Source organism: Xiphophorus couchianus, chromosome 19 (genome assembly GCF_001444195.1).
Source record: "Xiphophorus couchianus chromosome 19, X_couchianus-1.0, whole genome shotgun sequence".
In the NCBI taxonomy this organism is placed as follows: domain Eukaryota; kingdom Metazoa; phylum Chordata; class Actinopteri; order Cyprinodontiformes; family Poeciliidae; genus Xiphophorus; species Xiphophorus couchianus.
This window is the reverse complement of record NC_040246.1, coordinates 942,862-962,236: the sequence shown is the minus strand read 5'-3', so window position 1 is coordinate 962,236 and position 19,375 is coordinate 942,862. Positions and strand designations below refer to the sequence as shown.

The window sequence follows — 19,375 nt, the reverse complement described above, 5'->3', positions numbered from 1 at the left end:
AATGTAATACAGTAATATTAATGTTATTTGAAATTAATCTAAACAAGCTTAGGCTCTAAATTGAGTCGTGGTTTCTACGTATTGTACACAATATATCTCTGTTCTGCTGGCATTTGAATTAATGATAGGTGGCAATCTTTTAGTTTTCCCACCATGACCTGAAATCTGTCCAAACAGCCAAACTTTTTTGTGGTAAGGAACCTGAGAATGCAGTCCTCTTTTAGCAACATGTGTGGGAGGGGTAAAACTGTGTTACTTTTATATAGTAGGACTATTATTCCTCTTATCAATACGACTTTAAACCATAGAAATAGAATTGGAACAAATTTTGGCTTTTATAATAACAGTAGCTATGTTTCCATCCAATTGTCATGCAAAGTTTGAGCGAATGCTTAAATTTAAAGTGTTCCCAGCTAATTGCAAGGCTATGCCAAGCGAAATTTTGTCAGGTGTTCACTCTACGCAATAAATAAACCAGATGTAGAGGTTGCAAACTTGCCTGTACCACACCTAACAGAAAATGGAGAGAGTCCTCCCTCTAACACTGGAGATTTGGACTTGGGATGTTTTTTTCTTAGTTCCCAGACCCACCAGTGGCTTGGCGCATTCATTTTGTCGGTACTCAGCGCTTTGACTCTTTTTTTGTAAAAGCCGAGAATCACCTCAAGTGATTGTAAAAACTTTTTTCTGTGAAATTGAGGAAATTATTTCGAATTTTGCCATTTCCATCAACTTTTTCTAGTGCAATACTTCAAATTGCACGTTAAAAAAAGCATTAATGGAAACGTGGCTATATTGTAACTTTATAAAGAATGCTCCTACAGCTAACGGTATCATGGTACACCAGGGTTTTAAATAAGTTACATCTTCATACTTCCAAAGTTTTCCATTGCTTTGTGGAAGGTAGAATAAAAATACTGCTACTTCAGCTCAGTTGGGCGCCTTGGGATATCTTACGTTGAGAACAGAGAGTAGAGTAATGAGAAGAACGGGTGGTACCGCAGTACCTCACTGTAACAATCTTACACTAGTTAGCCTATGTCTAATCAGAGTATTACAGTTTTATAAATTAATTTAGCTATCATGGCGGTCGTTAAGCCATTTTGGCTCGCCCTGATGACAAGTGCACACTTTGCCGCATCAGCTGGGGATGTTGGTGGCGCTGGGTGCGGCCAGCTCTCAGCCGCATCCACAACTTCCTCTCCACGTGCTCCCCACGCGCTAGTATTTTCATCCTGCCTCTCAGGCTGCATGCTAGGCTGAGCGGCAGCTGCGCGCGGCAGCACCGCTTCGCGCGCGGGCTGCTTCCCGTTGCATGGTTACAGGCAATCCTGCTCTGCTGTTGGCTCGCACGCCGCAAAGCCGCTCGTTCATTGGACAGCCGAGAAGGGAAAACCGTGTTTCCATTGGCCCCGGAGAAGAGCGCGCAGGCTTTCGGGATTGGCCCGGCTCGGAAGCTCGCGCTCCTTGGAGACTGGCTCTGTAAACATCCTGGTTTGTTTCTGTCAATGGAGAGAGTGTTTACCAGCCGCCGAGTTTTGCCGGTGTGTGCAGACTGAGGCTGAGCGTCTCTGAGGAGCTGAGTCTGGTGAGAGCGAGGCTAATTGGCTCTCCGCTCTGCCGTGCGCTTTGTGATTTTTTTTCCCCTTTCTTTTTTTGAGGAGCGCCCTGCACCATTTATGACATTTTGACGGCATTACAGACGAGCACGCGCACAGCCCACAGTCTGTTGGCAGCCTCCCTTTTTTCAGTCTTTATTTTCCATTCAGATGTCATCTTCAGTGTCTTTGTATCTATCTGTCACGGTCGGCAGCAGCAACCCCACAGGCTGCATGTTATCCCTTCGGAGCCGAGCAGAGCTGCGGCGTCTCGGGGCCCCAACGTGGTAAATAAAATCGCCTCCAGCGCTAAATGATGCAGCGGGGCTCTTTGTTTTCTTTTAGTACTATTTTGACTCCACTTCTTCCCTCTGCTCAGATACACAAGTTATAGAGCACGCACACTTACCCCGGCACACGCACACACACACACACACACACAACCATTCATCCTTTATTTTACGTACAAAGAGGCCACAAAACCCTTTGATCGCGTCCTGAGAATGAAATCTTTTTATCTCTGGAGATGAACTCGGTGATCTCAGTGACTTTTAGATCACTTTTAACATTCATAGTGCAACTTGCCAGGGCGGACGGGGACGGGCGGGGGGCTGGCCGAGCGCAGGCCGCGGAAAGCTTCCACCCTCTCAGCAAGCCGACTGCTTAGCAACAACCAATCAGCCTAATATTTTTGGCAGGGTCTCGCAGCCAATTGAGAGGGCGAGAGCAGACTTTAGAGCTGTGTTTTTATTGGTGGCTGCGAGGAAAAACAATGTTTTTCTTAGCGCTCTACACTCCAGTGCTGGCGGTGAGGCTGATGATGCTTACAGCAGACTCTGAGAGATAAGCTCAGCTTTAGAAGGCGTTACTAAACACATAATGAATTTTTGTTTAGTGATACAATTTGCATCTGTGTACCCACTTGTAGCTCCACTTGAGCTGTAATGGGCTGCTGTGTGAGTAAAAGCAGCCTTTCCCTATTAGAAATAATCTACATTACTTTTGTCTGAGGGAATAGGTCATTTTGTTAGACTGTTATAATCAGAGATGCTCCAATCTATCCACTGGAGGTTGGAAGTGGCCAATTTTTCTCAATCAGCTGGGATTTATTTTTGGTCTTTCTAACTCTCAAAAATTAGATTCCCCATGGGTGACCAGCTCTGTTTTGCTAATTGTTAGCTTTTTCAATACTAACACCAGCCTATCCGGTCTAATGGACAGCAGGGGAAGTAGACAATCCAATGGGCGACCAGCCTTGGTATGCTACTCGTTAGCCTCTCTGAAGCTAACAAGTGAGTAGTCTCCTTCGCAGTAGTTCCAATTTTGGCCCTAATTCTGCCCCATAGTTTAACTCAGGAAGGTTATCAGTGCCACACTTCCTCCAGCCTCAATTTCCTGTGTAAATAATAATTGGTTTCTGTGTAAATAATCACACCTGTTTGCAAATGTGTTAAAGTTCATAAAATAGTGTTCTCATGAACATAAATGTTTTTGAGATTGGAATGGTAAAAGTTTACTTTGCTCTTGGTGCTTTTTGGACTAGCGTTAGCATCAAAGACCAGCTAGTCCAGATGTAAGCTTAATGAAGACTCAAAGAGTGTCATCTACTGTAAACACTTCACAGAACTTCATGTCATGGAAACGTAACCTTTCCCTTTAGAAACTTAGTATCCACGGGGAACAGGTGTGACCACAACATTGGTAAGCTACCTCAACAGTAGGTGAAGCCTCAGCAGCACTCGCTGTGGCCTCCCTGCTTAAATAAAGCTAAGAGCCCATCGACGGCATCTCTTTCTTCAACAGACAAAATCAATAAGCAGGAAGGGGCCACGGGCAACACTCTGGACATGACTGACAAGCAATGCGGCAGAAACCCCAACTGTTTGGTGAGGGGTGGGGCTGGACGTCTCAATTCATCCATGTCTTCCTGCTACTAGGGGGGAAAAGAGAAGGAAGCGCTGTTAGTAGATATTGCTGTGTGAGCACATAAACAGCAATGAAAGCCATTAGTAGAATTTGCACTTGGTACTAAAAGCCTTCATCTGTATAACTATTAGGTAGAGCAGGGGAATTAATTGGATGAGGGGGTAAAAAAGGGAAAAAATCCATCACCTCATTACTTCTTAAAATCTTTCCTCAAGGGTGAGGGGATCTCGTGCTGTTGGAAATTCTCAGCCCATATATCATGCAAAGTAAATACTTCCACCCCCTGTGTCCCATTTCCCCCAATACTCAGTTGTGGCTCCTCGCTGTCAGCCAGCACTGCCTCTGAATGAAAAATGAATTCATTGAGTGTTAGGAGGGCTTTTGTGCTCTCTACCAACCAACCAACAACAGGAACTATTTTAGGTTCTGGAGGCTGTGGTTATATATTTAACGCCACTGAGGTTTCACTTTCTATTCTTCACGCAGTTGGCTTCAGTGCCAGCTCATGGCTGGTAACTCACCTGGATCCTGTTCTTAGCGATTGGACCTCCAAAGCTCTGCATTCCACTTCCTGTGTTTAATCATTTCTTATTTGGTTAGGTTAATTTTAGGTTCGGCTTATTTTTTTAATACTTGATTAAGCTTTGTTGCATGGTCATGTCAATAGTATGAGGTTAGCCTTAAAATAATTCTGTCTTTATGTTTTATATTTAATATTTATACTTAAAATCACGTTGGATTACAGGAAATTCTATCAAAAGAACACATGCCAATGGATCCAAATGTATGTCAACTATTTTTCTTGATACATTTTTCTTAAGTAGTGTCTGGTTACTGCCAGACTAGGCATGCTAGTTGTTAGCCTCTCCAAAGCTAACGCATACTGTCTGAGTGTGAGGCAGCCATGATGAAACTCATCACCTTCAAATCCATCACCATAGTTTTGAGCTGGAAAATGGTGCCTTCTCCAAGTCAGGGACAAGGTACTGGTCCAAGTGGAGGAGTTTAAGGATGTTTTCACACCTAACAGTCCGGTAGACTTGGGTCCTAATAGTCCGGTAGACTCGGGTTGACTGGGGACTAAAGTTGTAACATTCGTTGCATTTTCAGCTGCTGCAGTTCGTTTTCACACTGCCCTGAGTCAAGCTAACCAAATTATTTGAAAAACTGGTTTGCCTCCTCACCTGTGGTTGTGCTGCACCAAGAACCACTGAAGGAAATGACACAAAAACCTCTGAAGAAGACACTGAATGCAACTTTCTTCTTTGTGAAATGTAAACAAAATCGAGCGGCGTCACATTTTAGTGGTTTGAGGTTGTAGGCCAAAGACCTTCTCCCTCTAGCACTAGACCTGCACGTTTGTTTTGGTTGTATTTTGGGTTGCACCACTTCCTGCTTTTGAATACATTTGTATTCAGACCACACCAGAATTCATTTCAAGGTTTTTACACGGAATAATAGTTCAATTGCGCATTCACACCTCCCATAGCGAACCAGAATTTCTAGTCGAGTGAACTGGAGTTCAATTAAAACGGCCTAAACAGGGCTGGTCTGACTGCGCCCTAAGTATAAATAAATATCAACAAATCAATCAATAAGTATCAATAAAATATTTTTAAATTTTAATATGTGTCTTGGGGTCTTGTTTGTGAATGAGGGAAACATGAAATTTGTATTAATCCATCCTCTGACAAAGATGTCTGTTCATCTGTCTGTTCCTCCAACCATCTGTCTGTTTGTCTTTCTTTTGTTCCCTCTTACACTCTGGGGTTCCATACTTAAAACTGGACATTATACTTTGAAAAATAATTGATAAATAGAAATGAGAAGTCTGAAAAAGTTAGAAATTCCAACTGGAAATACATGAAGAAACCATGTAACACACTTTATTACAGAGCGGGGAAAGAGAACCCTAACAAGAACTAAATAACAGGGATGTTTTTGTTCTACTTTGCTTCGTCAAGTTCAGCTCTTCTCCTCACGGAGCGAATCAGCCATGTTTCCATTCTCCGAGCACATCTGTGGTCCTGATCTCTCATGGCTGCCGTCAGGTGACTGTGTGTCATGTTTTAATAATCCTCTTTCATCAATATGCCACCCTAACCACCTGACGCAGCGGGGAGGGGTGGGGGAGGAGGGGGGGTTCTTGGCACAGGTGTTGCGGTCAGAGCTTCTGATGAAGGTCACTCTGATTTTCAAACAAAAACAGGACTCAAGAGGGAAGGAGACATCTGCAGCGCTGCTGCAGCGCTCCTCGTCATTCATTGGTTAAACCCAACCAGGGCAAACCCCGGAGGACACATCTGCTTCTGATGGTGTCGCTCCTCATATGTTTGGAATTCACTAAACTTTATTTTGACGTCTGCGTGTTGTGTCCGTAGGTCACTCGTGATCATCAGCACCCTGGACGGGCGGATCTCGGCGCTGGATCCTCACAACCAGGGCAGGAAGCAGTGGGACCTGGACGTGGGCTCAGGGTGCCTGGTGTCCTCCAGCCTCAGCAAACCTGAGGTACAGTCAACCTGTTGTCCCCTCGTTGAAACCAAAAACCGGCTTGAAGTGTGGATTCTCATCATTTATGCCAATCAAAAAGGCTTCGGTAGCTGCGTTTCTGTTGACCTTATAATTTGCCAGATAAATTTGCTTAATGGAAACCATTTTGAAAAAACTCTATTTTTTTAATTTAAAAAAGTTTGGCACTATGATGAGGTGTATTGTTTTTCCAGCCATATTGAAATTGGTGTATTTTGCAAACATTCAATGGAAACACTTTTGTTGCATCACATGATCAACAACTGGATGTTGCCACTGGTGCAAACCACAAAGAAGATGACAGGAAGTAATTGGATCATCATGGCTAGCATGTTCTTTTAGTGACTTATTGCGTCAATGAGCTTATTCACATGTGATTTTAATAGTCTTTTTTATTTAATGAAAACACTGCAATTGTGAAATTGTGTTTTCTTGACATAAACGCAGCTTGTAATAGTATTTAAATAGTGAACAGCATTAAGTGGGTTTACGCTGCCCTGCCTTTTTTAAGTATTCATACATCTAAAACTTTTCCATGTTTCGTCCTGTTGGAAAAACGAGGGTTGCTTGATTTTTGAAAAAAATTGCAGCGCAAATATTCTGGGTCAATATTAAAATCAATGATTTAAGGCAGCAATTTTTTTTGTATAAAAATTTAAGAAGTAAATATTTTGAACTTTTACACAAAAAAGCCTAAAAATAATTAAATATCTTGTACAAAAATGAACAACCTGAATAAACAATAATAGACTATTTTTATTTCTTCACTTTTTTCAGTGACTTATTTTCACTGAGATAAATCGGGTGAAATTTTATTTTTGCCGATATGGGCAGCCCCAGCCGAAGAGCAAATATGATCCATTCTTTGGGGTTTAACAATTTTTTTTAAGTAATGCTACAATAAGTATTACTTCCTTTATTTTATTTTATTTTTTAAATGTCACTCAGTGTTCCAGAAAACTGTGGATCATCCCCTAAGAGAGGTGAAAGGTCACATCAGTCAGGAAACGTTACAAAATAAGAGAATGTGTGCGAAGCTGGATATGCTGAAGTGACATTGTAAAAAAGAAAATAAAATCAATTTGTATTGAAAGTTTAACCAGGAATTTGATTAATTGCACGGTTCAAGGGGTGGCAGCATCATGCTGCGGGGGAAGGCCTTTCAATTAAGAACCTTTGCTTATATCTCAAGCTCTGATTGGCTGAAATATTTTCATAGATGTAGGGGGGAAAAATGTTCAAAACCGGTAGAAACAGAAAATAAGTAATTTATTTAATAAAGACACATCACACCTTTCAATTTTTTTATTTAGAAAATAAATAAAAGAATCATTTTTAAAACAAAAAATACGTTGATGATTTGGGGTTCAGTAATGTGATAAATGTTGAAAAGGGCATATGGAATCAAGCCTTTTGTGCTTCTTATCCAGTTGTAAAAAACAACTTTCTTAAAGAGGGAATATATTGTTAGACTGATACATGTGAAGTGGGAGTTAAAGGAGCATTCTGCCCATTTTCTTTCCTATAAACAGCCCATTTTCCCTCTTTTCTTTCCTTCTCGCTGTCTGTAGACATTTAGACCAATATTTGAACTCGGTGCACTTTGAGCAGCCAGCCAGGAGGGAGCTGCTGCTATCATGTAGTCCTCATTGCACGCACCCCAGACATGCACATGAATCGCAGAGCAGCTGATTTGCCCGGAGGATGCGCCTGTTTTGTTGACTGCAGCGGGTTCTTACGCGTACGAGCGTGGCAAACCCCTCGCCTCTACATGTGTACAGAAGCTTAAACCTCCCACACTGACACGCGGAACGCCCCGGAGTGAGACAACGCGGCTGCACGCGGAGAGATGCGGTTTGATGTGGACCCGCTCCGTCTCCGCGCTGTAGCTCCAGGGGAAAAGGCCTCTAATATTAACCAGGGTCGGGTCTGAGCGCTGCTGGGTGGGAGGGTTTGGGTCTCATTAGTGCGGCAGCACAATCCAGCCCCAGCTTATCGATCAAGTTCTCCATGTTTAACCGCTGCTGTTTTTTTTGTTTTGAAAAGCCCTGACTATTATTTGATGTCATCAAATAATAGTATGAATAAGTATGATGATGTTTAGACTGAGAAGTCAGATTGGAAAAATGTGGCACAGAAAAAAAAAATCAAAGTATAGAACAGTATTTGTTTGTTTTTTTCACACTTTTTTCCCGTTGTCTTAGTTTGCTCCTGTTTTCTTTATATTTTTTCTTTCTTTCTTAAAGCCTTTTTGTTGTTTCCTACTATCCTCACTTTCTGTCTCATCTTTGTTTCATTTCTTTCATTCTTTATTTTTCTTTATTTCTAGTTCTTTATTTCTTCCTTTCTCTGTTTTTATTTCTTCCTTCCTCTTTGTTTCTTTGTCTTGTTTTCTCTGATTTTCTTTCCTTTTCTCTTTTTCTCTCTGTTTTTCTTCCTGTCTTTCTTTCTTGGCTTCTCTTTTTCTTTCTTTGTTTCTGTTTTACTTTGTTAGTTTCTCTTTTTCTTTCTTTCTCCATTTCTCCCTCTTTGCTTTTCATCACAAAGTTTATTTGCTGAACATTGCAATGAAAGTATTGATTATGAATATGCCTCTTTCTGAACTGAATTTGACCTAATATCTCTTACTTTTCACCTTTTATCCAATCTGAACTGAAAGATGAAGACAACTTTGATCTTTCTGCTTAAAGCTCGCCCCTAAAATTTCTAAAGTTTCCTAAAAAAAAGTATGAATAAGACTTCAAATCCCATTATTTTAAATGAAGGAGTGTTTTGCTAACATTGCGCTTTATACAAAACACATATTGAAAAAATACACCGGTAGTATTGTTTTAGGATTTTCATGACTGTAAACAATATTCAAGCATTTGAAGAAGTTATAGTCTATTTTCCTTGGGAAATGGACTGGTTAGTTATTAGTTAGCCACCATGCATCAGTTATTACCTCCTGATGTATAGGACTACTTATTAATATACTGTAGTCATTTACATCAATAAGATAATTTGCCCCTTAGTGAACAGGGCACCAAAACCGGCTCCAGCCCAGGGGCCTACATCCCTGTAAATCCGGCCCTGGCTGAACAGAGATGCCCTTCTAGTTCTGAACCCGTTGACTTGTTGTGACGTCACTTGCTATGATCCGAGCTGTGTGTGTGTGTTAATAGTCCTTTATGTAGTCTAAAACCTGTCTTGCCCTCTATGACCTCTGTAACCTGGGATGCCCTTCTGCTCCGTGTGCTTGGCTCCCTTTAATGTGTGTGTGTGTGTGTGTGTGTGTGTGTGTGTGGGGTGGTGTTGGTGGTGGGAGGTGTGTAAGGGGAGGGAAGGTAGCTTTGCCTCTGGTTCTTTCCTCCACCTCTCCCTCCACCCTCTTCCTGTTAGGAGCTTAGCAACAGTTTGATTGGTGCTTGTCGGATCCCCGAGACACCAGTCTGCTCAGTGATGGGAGGCCGGAGGGGGGTCCGCCGCCGCGCTATTGGCTAGCCTCGACACGCCGGGGCGGAAGCAGCCAGTCGCCAGTAGGCGACTTGTGTCACTTCGTCTTTTTCTTTTTTTTTTCTTCATTATTTCTTGCAGTAAAACGTGGGACAGCAGAAGCACAAACCGCATTGTCTGCAGAAACCCCCCCCCCAAAAAAACAACAAGCCATCACTTGAGCAAAACAGGAGGAGCTCCGGGGGCGGTGGAGGGGGGCTGAAGTGCGCGCGCGCGCGCGCAAGCGTTCGGACGGGAGTGACTCATCCTGTATGGGCGGGGCTTAGAGGACGGACTCGGTGTGTGTTTTGTTGAGGGGTGGTGAGGTAATGCCTTTCAACCAGAGATGATGTCATCAAATAATAGACAGCACGCGCTCGCTTTCTGTGCATCTGCTGGCCTGCAGTGAGACGGAATGAACCTGATGGATCGCTACACGCTGATGAACGCCTGGTTAGCTCTCTGCTCTTAATGGGGAAAGCAATAGGTCTCCCAACTCAGTGAGGAGATGCAAACTGCTGCTTCAGCAGCATTTTTATTTATTTATTTATTTTTGTTAGAAAGCCGGCCGCTTGGTCCCTGAAATAGAGTCGGAGCTGCGAGTTGAGGTGAAACTGTTTGACAGGATCGCTGGAGCGTCAGCAGCAGCACTAACAGTAGTTATGCCCCCTTCACCTCCCCCCCGCTCTCTGAAGGCGCCCCGCTCTCTTGTTCCCCCCCAGGGGTGGAACATAACTACGCATTATGTGTTACATTAAATAAATATCCATCTCATTTCGAGGAATACAAATTGTATGTGTGAATAAAATTGTTTTTCTCACAATGCAAGAAACGTCAGTCAGACTTTGTGGCGTGATAAAAATCACGCTCTGATTTTTATCTCTTTTCTTTTTTTTTCCCCTCAAGATTTCTCTTGAGGAAAACGGTCCTAAATTAGACTCTGCATTCTGACGAGGCTTGTTTGTCAGAAAATAAATAAATAACTTTTATTGGTCTGATGTAATATTCTAATTTTAAATGTTTGTGTTTTTCAACAAGCTGTGAGCAGAAAATCATAAGTACTGGAAATGAAGGCTTTTGATGCAATTGATGTTTCAATTGATCAACTTAGAAAACTGAGTTACTGGAATAAATTGAGTTTTCAGTATTATTCAAACTTATTCAGTATTAGTGTACAATTCAAAGCTTTTAGCATATATTTTCCTACTTTCTGTGAAAAGCAGATTTATTATCGATTTCATAATAACAATAATGGCATAGCAAAAATGTTTATTGTAAAATAAAATCATAAAGCATCAGCCAAAACGTTCTCATAGCCCCACTACCACAAATACTGCTCTTGAAAATTTGTAATAGGCTTCTTTAGGACACCACTCACATAAAGAAGTGTTGTTTGTATCACTAGATTGCACACAGTAACTGCATTTAATCATATTTTCAAATTTGTCTATATTTACTGATCTTCTAAAAACTAACAATCCCAGCAATACGGACGGTTTTAAACATCATTACTAGTAATTTATCGTGATGATGATACATCAGAATTGTTATCAGAAAATTATCACGATAAATGATAAACAATGCGATAAATCTCCACCCCTATTTTGAACTTAACTCGTCAGTCAGTGCGTCTAGTAATTGCGCAAGCGCATCGTTTGACTCGGAACGTTGTGAAGCTCTGACTGGTGCAGTCACACACACGGGTCAGGTCTCAGATTAATAACACACACTATACATTCAGAACTCTTTAAAGATTAATAAAACCATTAAAATCCACAGAGAGAAGGAGGGAATGTTGATGCTGGGAAGTCTGGGTGGGAGGCTTAATCTTTTAAATTATTCTTTTTATCTGTTTTTAATATTTTATTCTTCTTCAAATGAAAACCCCAACTGTAGTCACGGCTGAGTATCGTTTTTAGAGACTGACAGAAATATTATGTGTACACACATGAAGACGAGCAGACTGTGGTGTGGCTGATCACAGATGAATTATTAACTTAACCAGAAAGAATTCCTTTTTATTAGATTGAAACGACAGACAGAGCCGCTGAGGGCTGTTATATAATATGATTTTATTTCTTTTTTTAGCCCATTTAAAATATTCCTTTTTTAATTTTTTTATGCAGCAACACTTCCACATATTTTTAAAAAAATTAAAAATAGACATTACAAGACATAAAGAGCTAACTTCCAATGCATTCCATCAGATGACTCTCTCGGCTTTGCGACTTGCTGATCCAGATTTTATGCGGGACGATCCGGTCGAACAGCCAGCGCAGAACTCCGCTGAGCAGAGCGTTCCCCTTCAGGAGATTACGCGGCTGAGAGCAGGCTAACCGGTGTCAGAACGCCGGGCCAGATCAGACGGGTGGATTAAGGCATCAGGAGCAGCATGACTCACCCACTGAGTGAGAAAAAAGAATTTCTCTTTTTTCCTGCCTGGTAGCCATACACGCACAGAGGGAATCAGCTCAGACTGCTAACCTAAACCACCCAGCGTGTGTGCAAGGATGACATCACTCCGTGTTCAAAAGTGACACTTTTTCAATCTTAAAAGCAACAGTCTGACTCCAGGAGCAGCTCTGGGGTTGTTGAGTTGCCGTCCTTCTGTCTGAACTGATCTGGAGAGTTTTAATCAGGAATAGGGTCAGGGGTTTTTCAATGATGTCATCCTCAACCCCCTCCCTCCCCATTACAATGAACACCTCATGCAAACACATTCTATCAGCTTGCACTGTTCTGTACAGATCCAGCCTAATTACCTAATCCCGTAGTTGTGTAATGGTTCCAGATCTGTGGGTTGAGTCCAAGTGTGTGTGGGCCGGTGAGACGGCTGTGTGGGCGGTTGTGTGTGTCGGGTGCTCTTATCTGTGTGGACGAGCGTTTCAGTGGATGACGTAAGGAATAGTTTGTTCACTACAAAATTAAAATGGACCAGGGCATACATGTTAAAAATCTGTGAACGTTAAAGGATAAAATTAATACACAATTAAGTTTGTTTGCAGATGACGTTGTGAAATATTTATAGGGTAACATTATCACAGCTTTTTGAATGTTGAATAAACATTCTTTTTTTTTTTTGTATTTGAAGAAAATGTAACATGGAAAAAAATATCAATTGCTATTTAAAAATGTAACCAATAATTTGCGCTTGTGAAATATATAAAAAAAAAATTGCAATTTTTTCACAGTGCAGCTATTATTACAGTGGATTATGCATTACTATTGGAAGGAAATGTTTTGTATCCCTAACGATTCATGTAAATACCTAAGAGCTGGGGATAGACAATAAATCAATAACAACATATATCGCAATAGACACACAATCAGTATCAAGAAATGATAAATGTTCCAGAATTTCATGGAACTCTGATCCAGAACCACACAGCACTCTGGGGAATGTAGGCATCAACTAACTCACTCATTCCTTGCTTTCCTAGCAACAACCTGTTGAGTAACTGGAGCAGCCACACTTTCAGGTTGCCTCATAACTGCTTAAAAAAAAAATATATAAAACAATCTATAATTATCTTTATCAGCTGAGATATTGTGATACATTGTCCAGCCCTACTAAGAATTAAGGGTTGGTTGGTATGAGTTATCATGATACAAAAACCACAAGTAAATTTACCATGGTTACATCATAGCACTGTATTTCTGCATAAATATACCACCAATCTAGCTGCTTTTAGCTTGTCATTACCACTTCTAGTTTGCTAAGGCTTGTTTTTAAAACAAGGTTAGTGTAACAAGACTGGTGACAGTTCCTACAGCATGACTGTATTTGTTGTTGAGGTCAGAAATGTATTTGAACAGTTGAATTTGTCTTTATGTAATCAAGGTGTAGTTAATGCCTAGTTCACATGGCAAGTTTTTCATGCTGATTTTCCTCTTCTGACAATCACAATTTATGATACAATTTTTTCTTTCATCAGCTGGTCAGTAAAAGAGCAGAGAACAATAAAAAGACTCATCTGTATTCCATTTGTATTTTGGCCACACAGATGTTTGGCAATAAGATGGTCATACCTTCGCTTGACGGTGCCTTGTTCCAGTGGAACCGGGACAGGGAGAGTATGGAGGCTGTGCCTTTCAGTGTTGAGTCGCTGCTCGAGTCATCCTACCGCATCGGAGAGGACACCGTTCTGGTCGGGGGCAAGTCCCTCACTACTTATGGTCTGGGGGCCTACAGTGGCAAGGTGATCCTATCGCGGTAATAGTTTTAAAAGTTTGCCACATGGTCACCTTTTCCGACTGTAACCATTTTTGGGTGTTTTTTTTTTTTTTTTTGTCTTTGCTTCAGATCCGGTACATTTGCTCTGCGGGAGGCTGCAGTCGGTGGGGGGACGAAGAGATGGAGACAGAGGACGTTCTCCTGCTGCAGAGGACTCAGAAGACAGTACGAGCCATCAGGCCTCGATCAGGAATGGAGAAGTAAGTTCTGAACTGGTCGCCACTGGATCCACCTGCTGTGCCACGTGTCAGTAAAGGGTGTCTTAGACTTGTGCCCTAATGACTTGATCCATCCTCTGTGGATATGTGTTATCTACCTGAGTTCAAGTTCATTATTTAAAGCTTGAACACTCCAGAGTTATCGGCAATAAATTCCTACCAAACATTCCTAATTCTCAAACACAAATACTTTGAGAATTGCAGTCACTCTGGAATCCTGTGAAGAGTATGAAGTTGCCAAACATTCTTAAGTACATAATCCAAAATAAAAGGGTGCTTCTCTTTCATTCTTTGTTTTCTTTTTGCCCCTTTTTGTTTCTTTCTGTGACCTCAGGTGGAACTTCAGTGTTGGGAGCTTTGAGCTCAAACTAGTCCCTGAGAAACAGTCCGGAATGAACTTTCTGGAGGGAGACTTGGCGAACGATGACTCCTGGAAGGAAAGCCAGCGAGTCATCATCGATGAACCAAAGGAGAGGGAGCACATAGACAACAAGCAGAACCAAAACCAACATTTGAACCTCGTCATCAAAGTGTCTGTTCCCGATTGGAAGGTCATGGCCTTCAGCACCGAGTCCAGCGAACAGCTGGTCTGGGAACATCAGGTGAGACGTCTTTGTCAGCATTAGCTGCTTAAAGAGAGGAGTGTTTACTGTATTGTAGCTCATTCTGTGTCACTGTTTCCTGCGTAGTTCTGTACACCCATCGCCTCCGCCTGGCTGGTGGGTGGGGGTAAAGTCACACCGATCAGCCTGTTTGACGATACCACCTACAGCAGCCGATCAGAATCTAAAGAGGACGATGAGGAGGAGTCCAATAAAGCCCGGAGTGCTGCAGAGTCTAGTGTCTACCTCGGTGAGTTCGTCTGACATGTGCATTCACTCAGCTTGTTTGTTTTTTGTCGGGTTTTTTTGTTTTGTTTTGGGCATCTTGAAAAATTCCTGTCATTGAGTCTGTGGATGTGCTTTCAGGGATGTTTCAGGGGCAGCTCTACCTTCAGTCATCAGTGAGGATCTCTGGAAAGTTTCCCTCTAAAGCTATCGAATCGGAGAAAGGTGTAATTTCTCTCCCCACCGTCAAATGGAAGCCGCTTATACGTAAGTCTTTCTGCATTAAAACCTAAACACCAAAGGAGCCTGACTTTGACAGTAAAAAGGACAAAGTGACCGAAGACGGTTTCTATTTATTATTTCAAACGAAGTAGTCACTGTTCAAATAATCTTTTGAAGACACAGATGTTCTCTATCTGTTCATTCCCTGAGGCCCTAAGCTTTTTTACCCTTTGGACAATGTATTGTGTTTTTTTGTTTTTTTTTGCTAAATTGATTTCCAAGGAGTTTCTTCATCTCGTCCTTGTAGAGTCCCCGTCTCGGACTCCGGCGCTGGTGGGCTCTGATGAATTTGACAAGTGTCTGAGTAACGACAAGTATTCCCACGACGAATACAGCAACGGCGCCTTGTCCGTTCTTCAGTATCCTTACGGTAAAGGCCGCGTCACTCCCTAAACATGGTGTAGCCCTGCATGTTGCTTCAGCAGAAATATTCAAACCCTTCCCACATTTTCTTGCTTAGTTTTGCTACAACCACCTGTGTTTTAGCAGAATACCAACCCAAGCAATGTGAAAGTGTGGTAGCTGCAACATAAAGGGGTTCAACAAAGCAGACGGATATATGTTTTCAGACTTCTGTTATTGTCCCTCGGTTTTACAATTATGCACCAACTAATTTGCGAGAGGCTGCATGTGCCAGGTGCAGATGAATCGAATTGATACCCGTCTGACTTCCGTCTCCGTCTTGTCGCCGCAGACAACGGTTACTACTTCCCCTACAGCAAGAATTACCGGGAGAAACGTGAAAGTGCCATCAGTCTTATAAAGAGAAATGAGGCGGGCTCGGACAACCGCAGGAGGAAGGACCCTGTGCTGCTGCTGCCCTGGTGGAAGGAAATCCTCGGCACCATCGTCTTCTGCATCGCTGCCACCACCTACGTCGTCCGCAGGTTCTTCCACCCGCCTGCCCCTGTGGCCTACGTCAGGGTAAGAGTTCACGCCCTGACTGCTGTTAGAACTGCAGTATGTAACTTTTAATTTAAAAAAAAAAAAAGTTTTTTACATTATTGTTAAAATGGTCACTATGTTGAGAGAGAGAGAGATAATCTGTGAAAAGATCAATCTCCTCCACCTCCTCCCTGAGTTACTATTGCCATCTGAGGAAACGCACCGCTCCCGACCAAATACAACCAATCAGAGACAGGAGGAAGGTCTTAGCGCTGTCAATCAATCAATCAATCAATCAATCATGTGTACTCACTGATAAATGTGCTAATGGTGGAAAAGCAACTTACCGCTATGGGAAAACCATTTATCTGCTGTCATTGGTTACCATGCTAACTAGCTTTAGCATTCGCAGCAGGCTGTGGTATCTGCAACTTAGCAGAGAGCAGAGCAGGGGTGATTGACAGCGCTAAGGCCCGCCTCCTGATTGGTTGTTCTTAGATGGTGCTTGGAGAAAGGAGAGGAGATTGTGTTTTTTCCACAGATTATCTGTCTCATAACACACTGTCACAACATAATGACGATTTCAACAAATATGTAAAAAATATTTTTTGTAAACTTTACATACTGCACCTTTAAGTAGCTGGAAGTGGGTGTTTTTGCCCCTAAGTGTGTGTGGGGGTGTATGTGTGTATGTTTGACATGTTTTTGCCGTCATCTGTGTATCCGTCGCAGCAACGGAAAGAGTCCGAGACGCAGTGCCAGACCGACAGCAAGTTTGACCTTGAAGTCGTCGAATCCAAAGAGCCGGTTGCCGTGGAGAACCGCTTCAGCGAATATGTGTCCAGGTACTCCACTAACTGCCCCACAGAGGAGCGCGGACCCATTTGTCTTTTCTGTCTGAACTTCTCCCGGCTCCCGCTGCTGTTCCACGACTTATTATCCTCGCATTTCCAGAGCCTCACTCGTTTAAGGTGTAGCTACAGATTGAGCGCTGTTACCATGGTGACCACTGGTCTTCCAGCCTGCCTTGATAGGACAAGGCAGAGATGGGGAGATAGGAGTCGTGGTAATGTGCGATTGGGTGTCTCGTCTGTTTGCCGTCAAATCAGAGTGACCTTTGCACCTCTCCTCGCAGCGGCGGCTCCGCCTAGCTTCCATCTGCCGCGGGGTCACATTTCATCACCGTCTGAACACTTTCAGAAGTTTCTCACTTCTTCTTGCTGATCTGATGTTTGTGGAGATAAATCCACCCTAAAACCTGCATCTGTTCCTTAAAGCTGCTGCTCTGGTTGATAGATTAATTTAGCTCCAGAACCTTTCTGAGCTAAAAGTGACAGCTGCTGCTCCCACACTTTAGCCTCCGAGTTCCGTGTTGAGCCGGAGCAGAGATGCTTTTCCAGGGTGCAGCCAGGTCTGAATATGCCTTCCCAAGCGCTGCGCCTCGTTTATCAAAAACTCCTTTAGATTTGGCTGCAGTAGTCATTGTGGTAATGATTCATGAGGCTGTGTTCATGCACGCTAATTCTACAGTGCAATAGCAGGATCCAGTGTTTATTCATAGGTTCAGTCCCCTGAATTTGAAACATGGATGAAAGAAAGATTGTTTTAAAAAAGGACACTTTTATCTAACTTTTTTTTTTTTAAGCCCCACAAAAGATAATTAATGACAAATTAAAGTACTGTCCATCTGTCCAGTGCAGATCTGAACGGGCCAAAATGATGTCCCAACTTCAAGTATTTATTTTTTCAATGATTCCAAATCCTGTCTAAAAAGTGAGCAAGTAATTTTCACAAATGAATTATTTTCTGCTTGAGTTTCTAATGTTATTCAGGCTCCTGCAGTGACATAACTGAGGATTATGGCACTGTAGCACATCCTTAAAAAGTCTTAAATTAATTTTGAAGAACTCTTCACCGTCCTAAGTATGCTAATCCTGGGTCTTAAATTTTGTTGTCACAGGATTATTCAATGTTGTATGTAGTTCTTTTTTTTCTTGCGGGACTTTTCTGTCAGGCAAAAGTTTGAGTCACACGCAGACATCTTAAATACATTGTGCGCTTTGAGGCGGTTGGTAACTAGCTGCTAACACAGCCTTGCTAGCTTGCTGGCTTTCTTTTCTCTAGCATGGGGAAGTGCAAATGTAACGCCAGTTGGCCGGACAACATTTTTTTATTACCACTGCCTTATTTCTGTTGCCAGCCCAATCCTGAAATCATTCCCTATATTTATATATATTTTTCCAGTCAGAAATTTCATTCAGCCTTCCATTATAAAGGCCTTAAAAAGTCTTAAATTTGTCTCTGAAGCCTGTAGAGACCCTGTAACTTTATGCAGCCTCTCTAATTTTGAATGGATGATGACAACCTCAGTAATCAAATTCTAGCAATTGAATATTTTCTGTATTTTATCTTGAATTCTCCAAAGTTCTTTTGAACACTGTGAAGTCTGCGTGATTCTTCCTTGCCCAGGGTTAACCAGCGTGTATCTCTCTCCCTCCCTCCTGCCTCCCAGGTACCTAACTGACTTCGAGCCCGTGCAGTGCCTCGGCCGCGGGGGCTTCGGCGTCGTCTTTGAAGCTCGCAACAAGGTGGACGACTGCAACTACGCCATCAAAAGGATCCGCCTGCCCAACAGGTAGCGCCTCTCGCCCGGCTGCAGCACGCTTCCTTGCTGGGGGCTACCGGCTCTGTTTCCTTTAAAGCCGGTTATGTAAGCTGTGGCCTTCTTGTTAAACACAGAAAACCACACAAACGCTTAACTGGCGTTTTGAAACCAATATTAGTGGTGCATTTATTATTTATACGCGCAAGCATGGATATTTAATGTTGCTTCTCTTAACACTTGCAGACCGATCTGTACTGCTCCCCCCAAAAAAGTATTGCAACCGTGAAGGCAATTTCTCTATTTCTGGCTTTGGTTGCAAATACTAGTAATGAGATGTGTGAGTGAAAATTGTTTGTTGTTGCCCCTTTGGGCCTCTTGCCATGACCATTTAAACACAAAAAATACAGCAGAATGTCTTATTCTCATTTTGGTTTTGCCTTTGTAGACTGTATTTATGGTGTACAGTTGCATCCAAAAAGAAAACCAGATTGTGTTTGAGGGATAAACAGCCAATAGCAATTCAAAACGGAAGAGAAGATGAAAAATTAGAGATATTGCACAAAAACTGGCAATAGCCGCCATATTGTTAGGAAAGTATGTAAGAGAAAAGAAGCGATAGACCAATTAAAACATCAGCGGCAGATGACGGAAACCACTGTAGGACAGGTGTGGAGGTATTAGTTGCAGAGTCTACAGTTTGAAGATGACAAACACCAGAAGTCATTTGGAAGGCCAGAGTAAAACGACTAAAACCAAGAAGCAGAGAGAAGCCTGAAGCGTCAAGGACAAAGTTT

At 42.3% G+C, this 19,375-nt stretch overlaps 1 protein-coding gene across 1 annotated transcript in view; it reads left to right on the top strand.

Annotated features, from left to right (window-relative positions):
• eif2ak3 (eukaryotic translation initiation factor 2-alpha kinase 3) overlaps positions 1–19,375 on the top strand; it is a 39,189-nt gene that overhangs the window by 9,584 nt on the left and 10,230 nt on the right. Inside the window, exons 2-11 of the mRNA XM_028001595.1 lie at positions 5,906–6,035; positions 13,535–13,729; positions 13,834–13,964; positions 14,317–14,584; positions 14,672–14,834; positions 14,951–15,076; positions 15,339–15,461; positions 15,786–16,015; positions 16,709–16,821; positions 18,489–18,611. Of these exons, the coding sequence (XP_027857396.1) occupies positions 5,906–6,035; positions 13,535–13,729; positions 13,834–13,964; positions 14,317–14,584; positions 14,672–14,834; positions 14,951–15,076; positions 15,339–15,461; positions 15,786–16,015; positions 16,709–16,821; positions 18,489–18,611 (1,602 nt within the window). The remainder of the gene's footprint in view (positions 1–5,905; positions 6,036–13,534; positions 13,730–13,833; positions 13,965–14,316; positions 14,585–14,671; positions 14,835–14,950; positions 15,077–15,338; positions 15,462–15,785; positions 16,016–16,708; positions 16,822–18,488; positions 18,612–19,375) is intronic.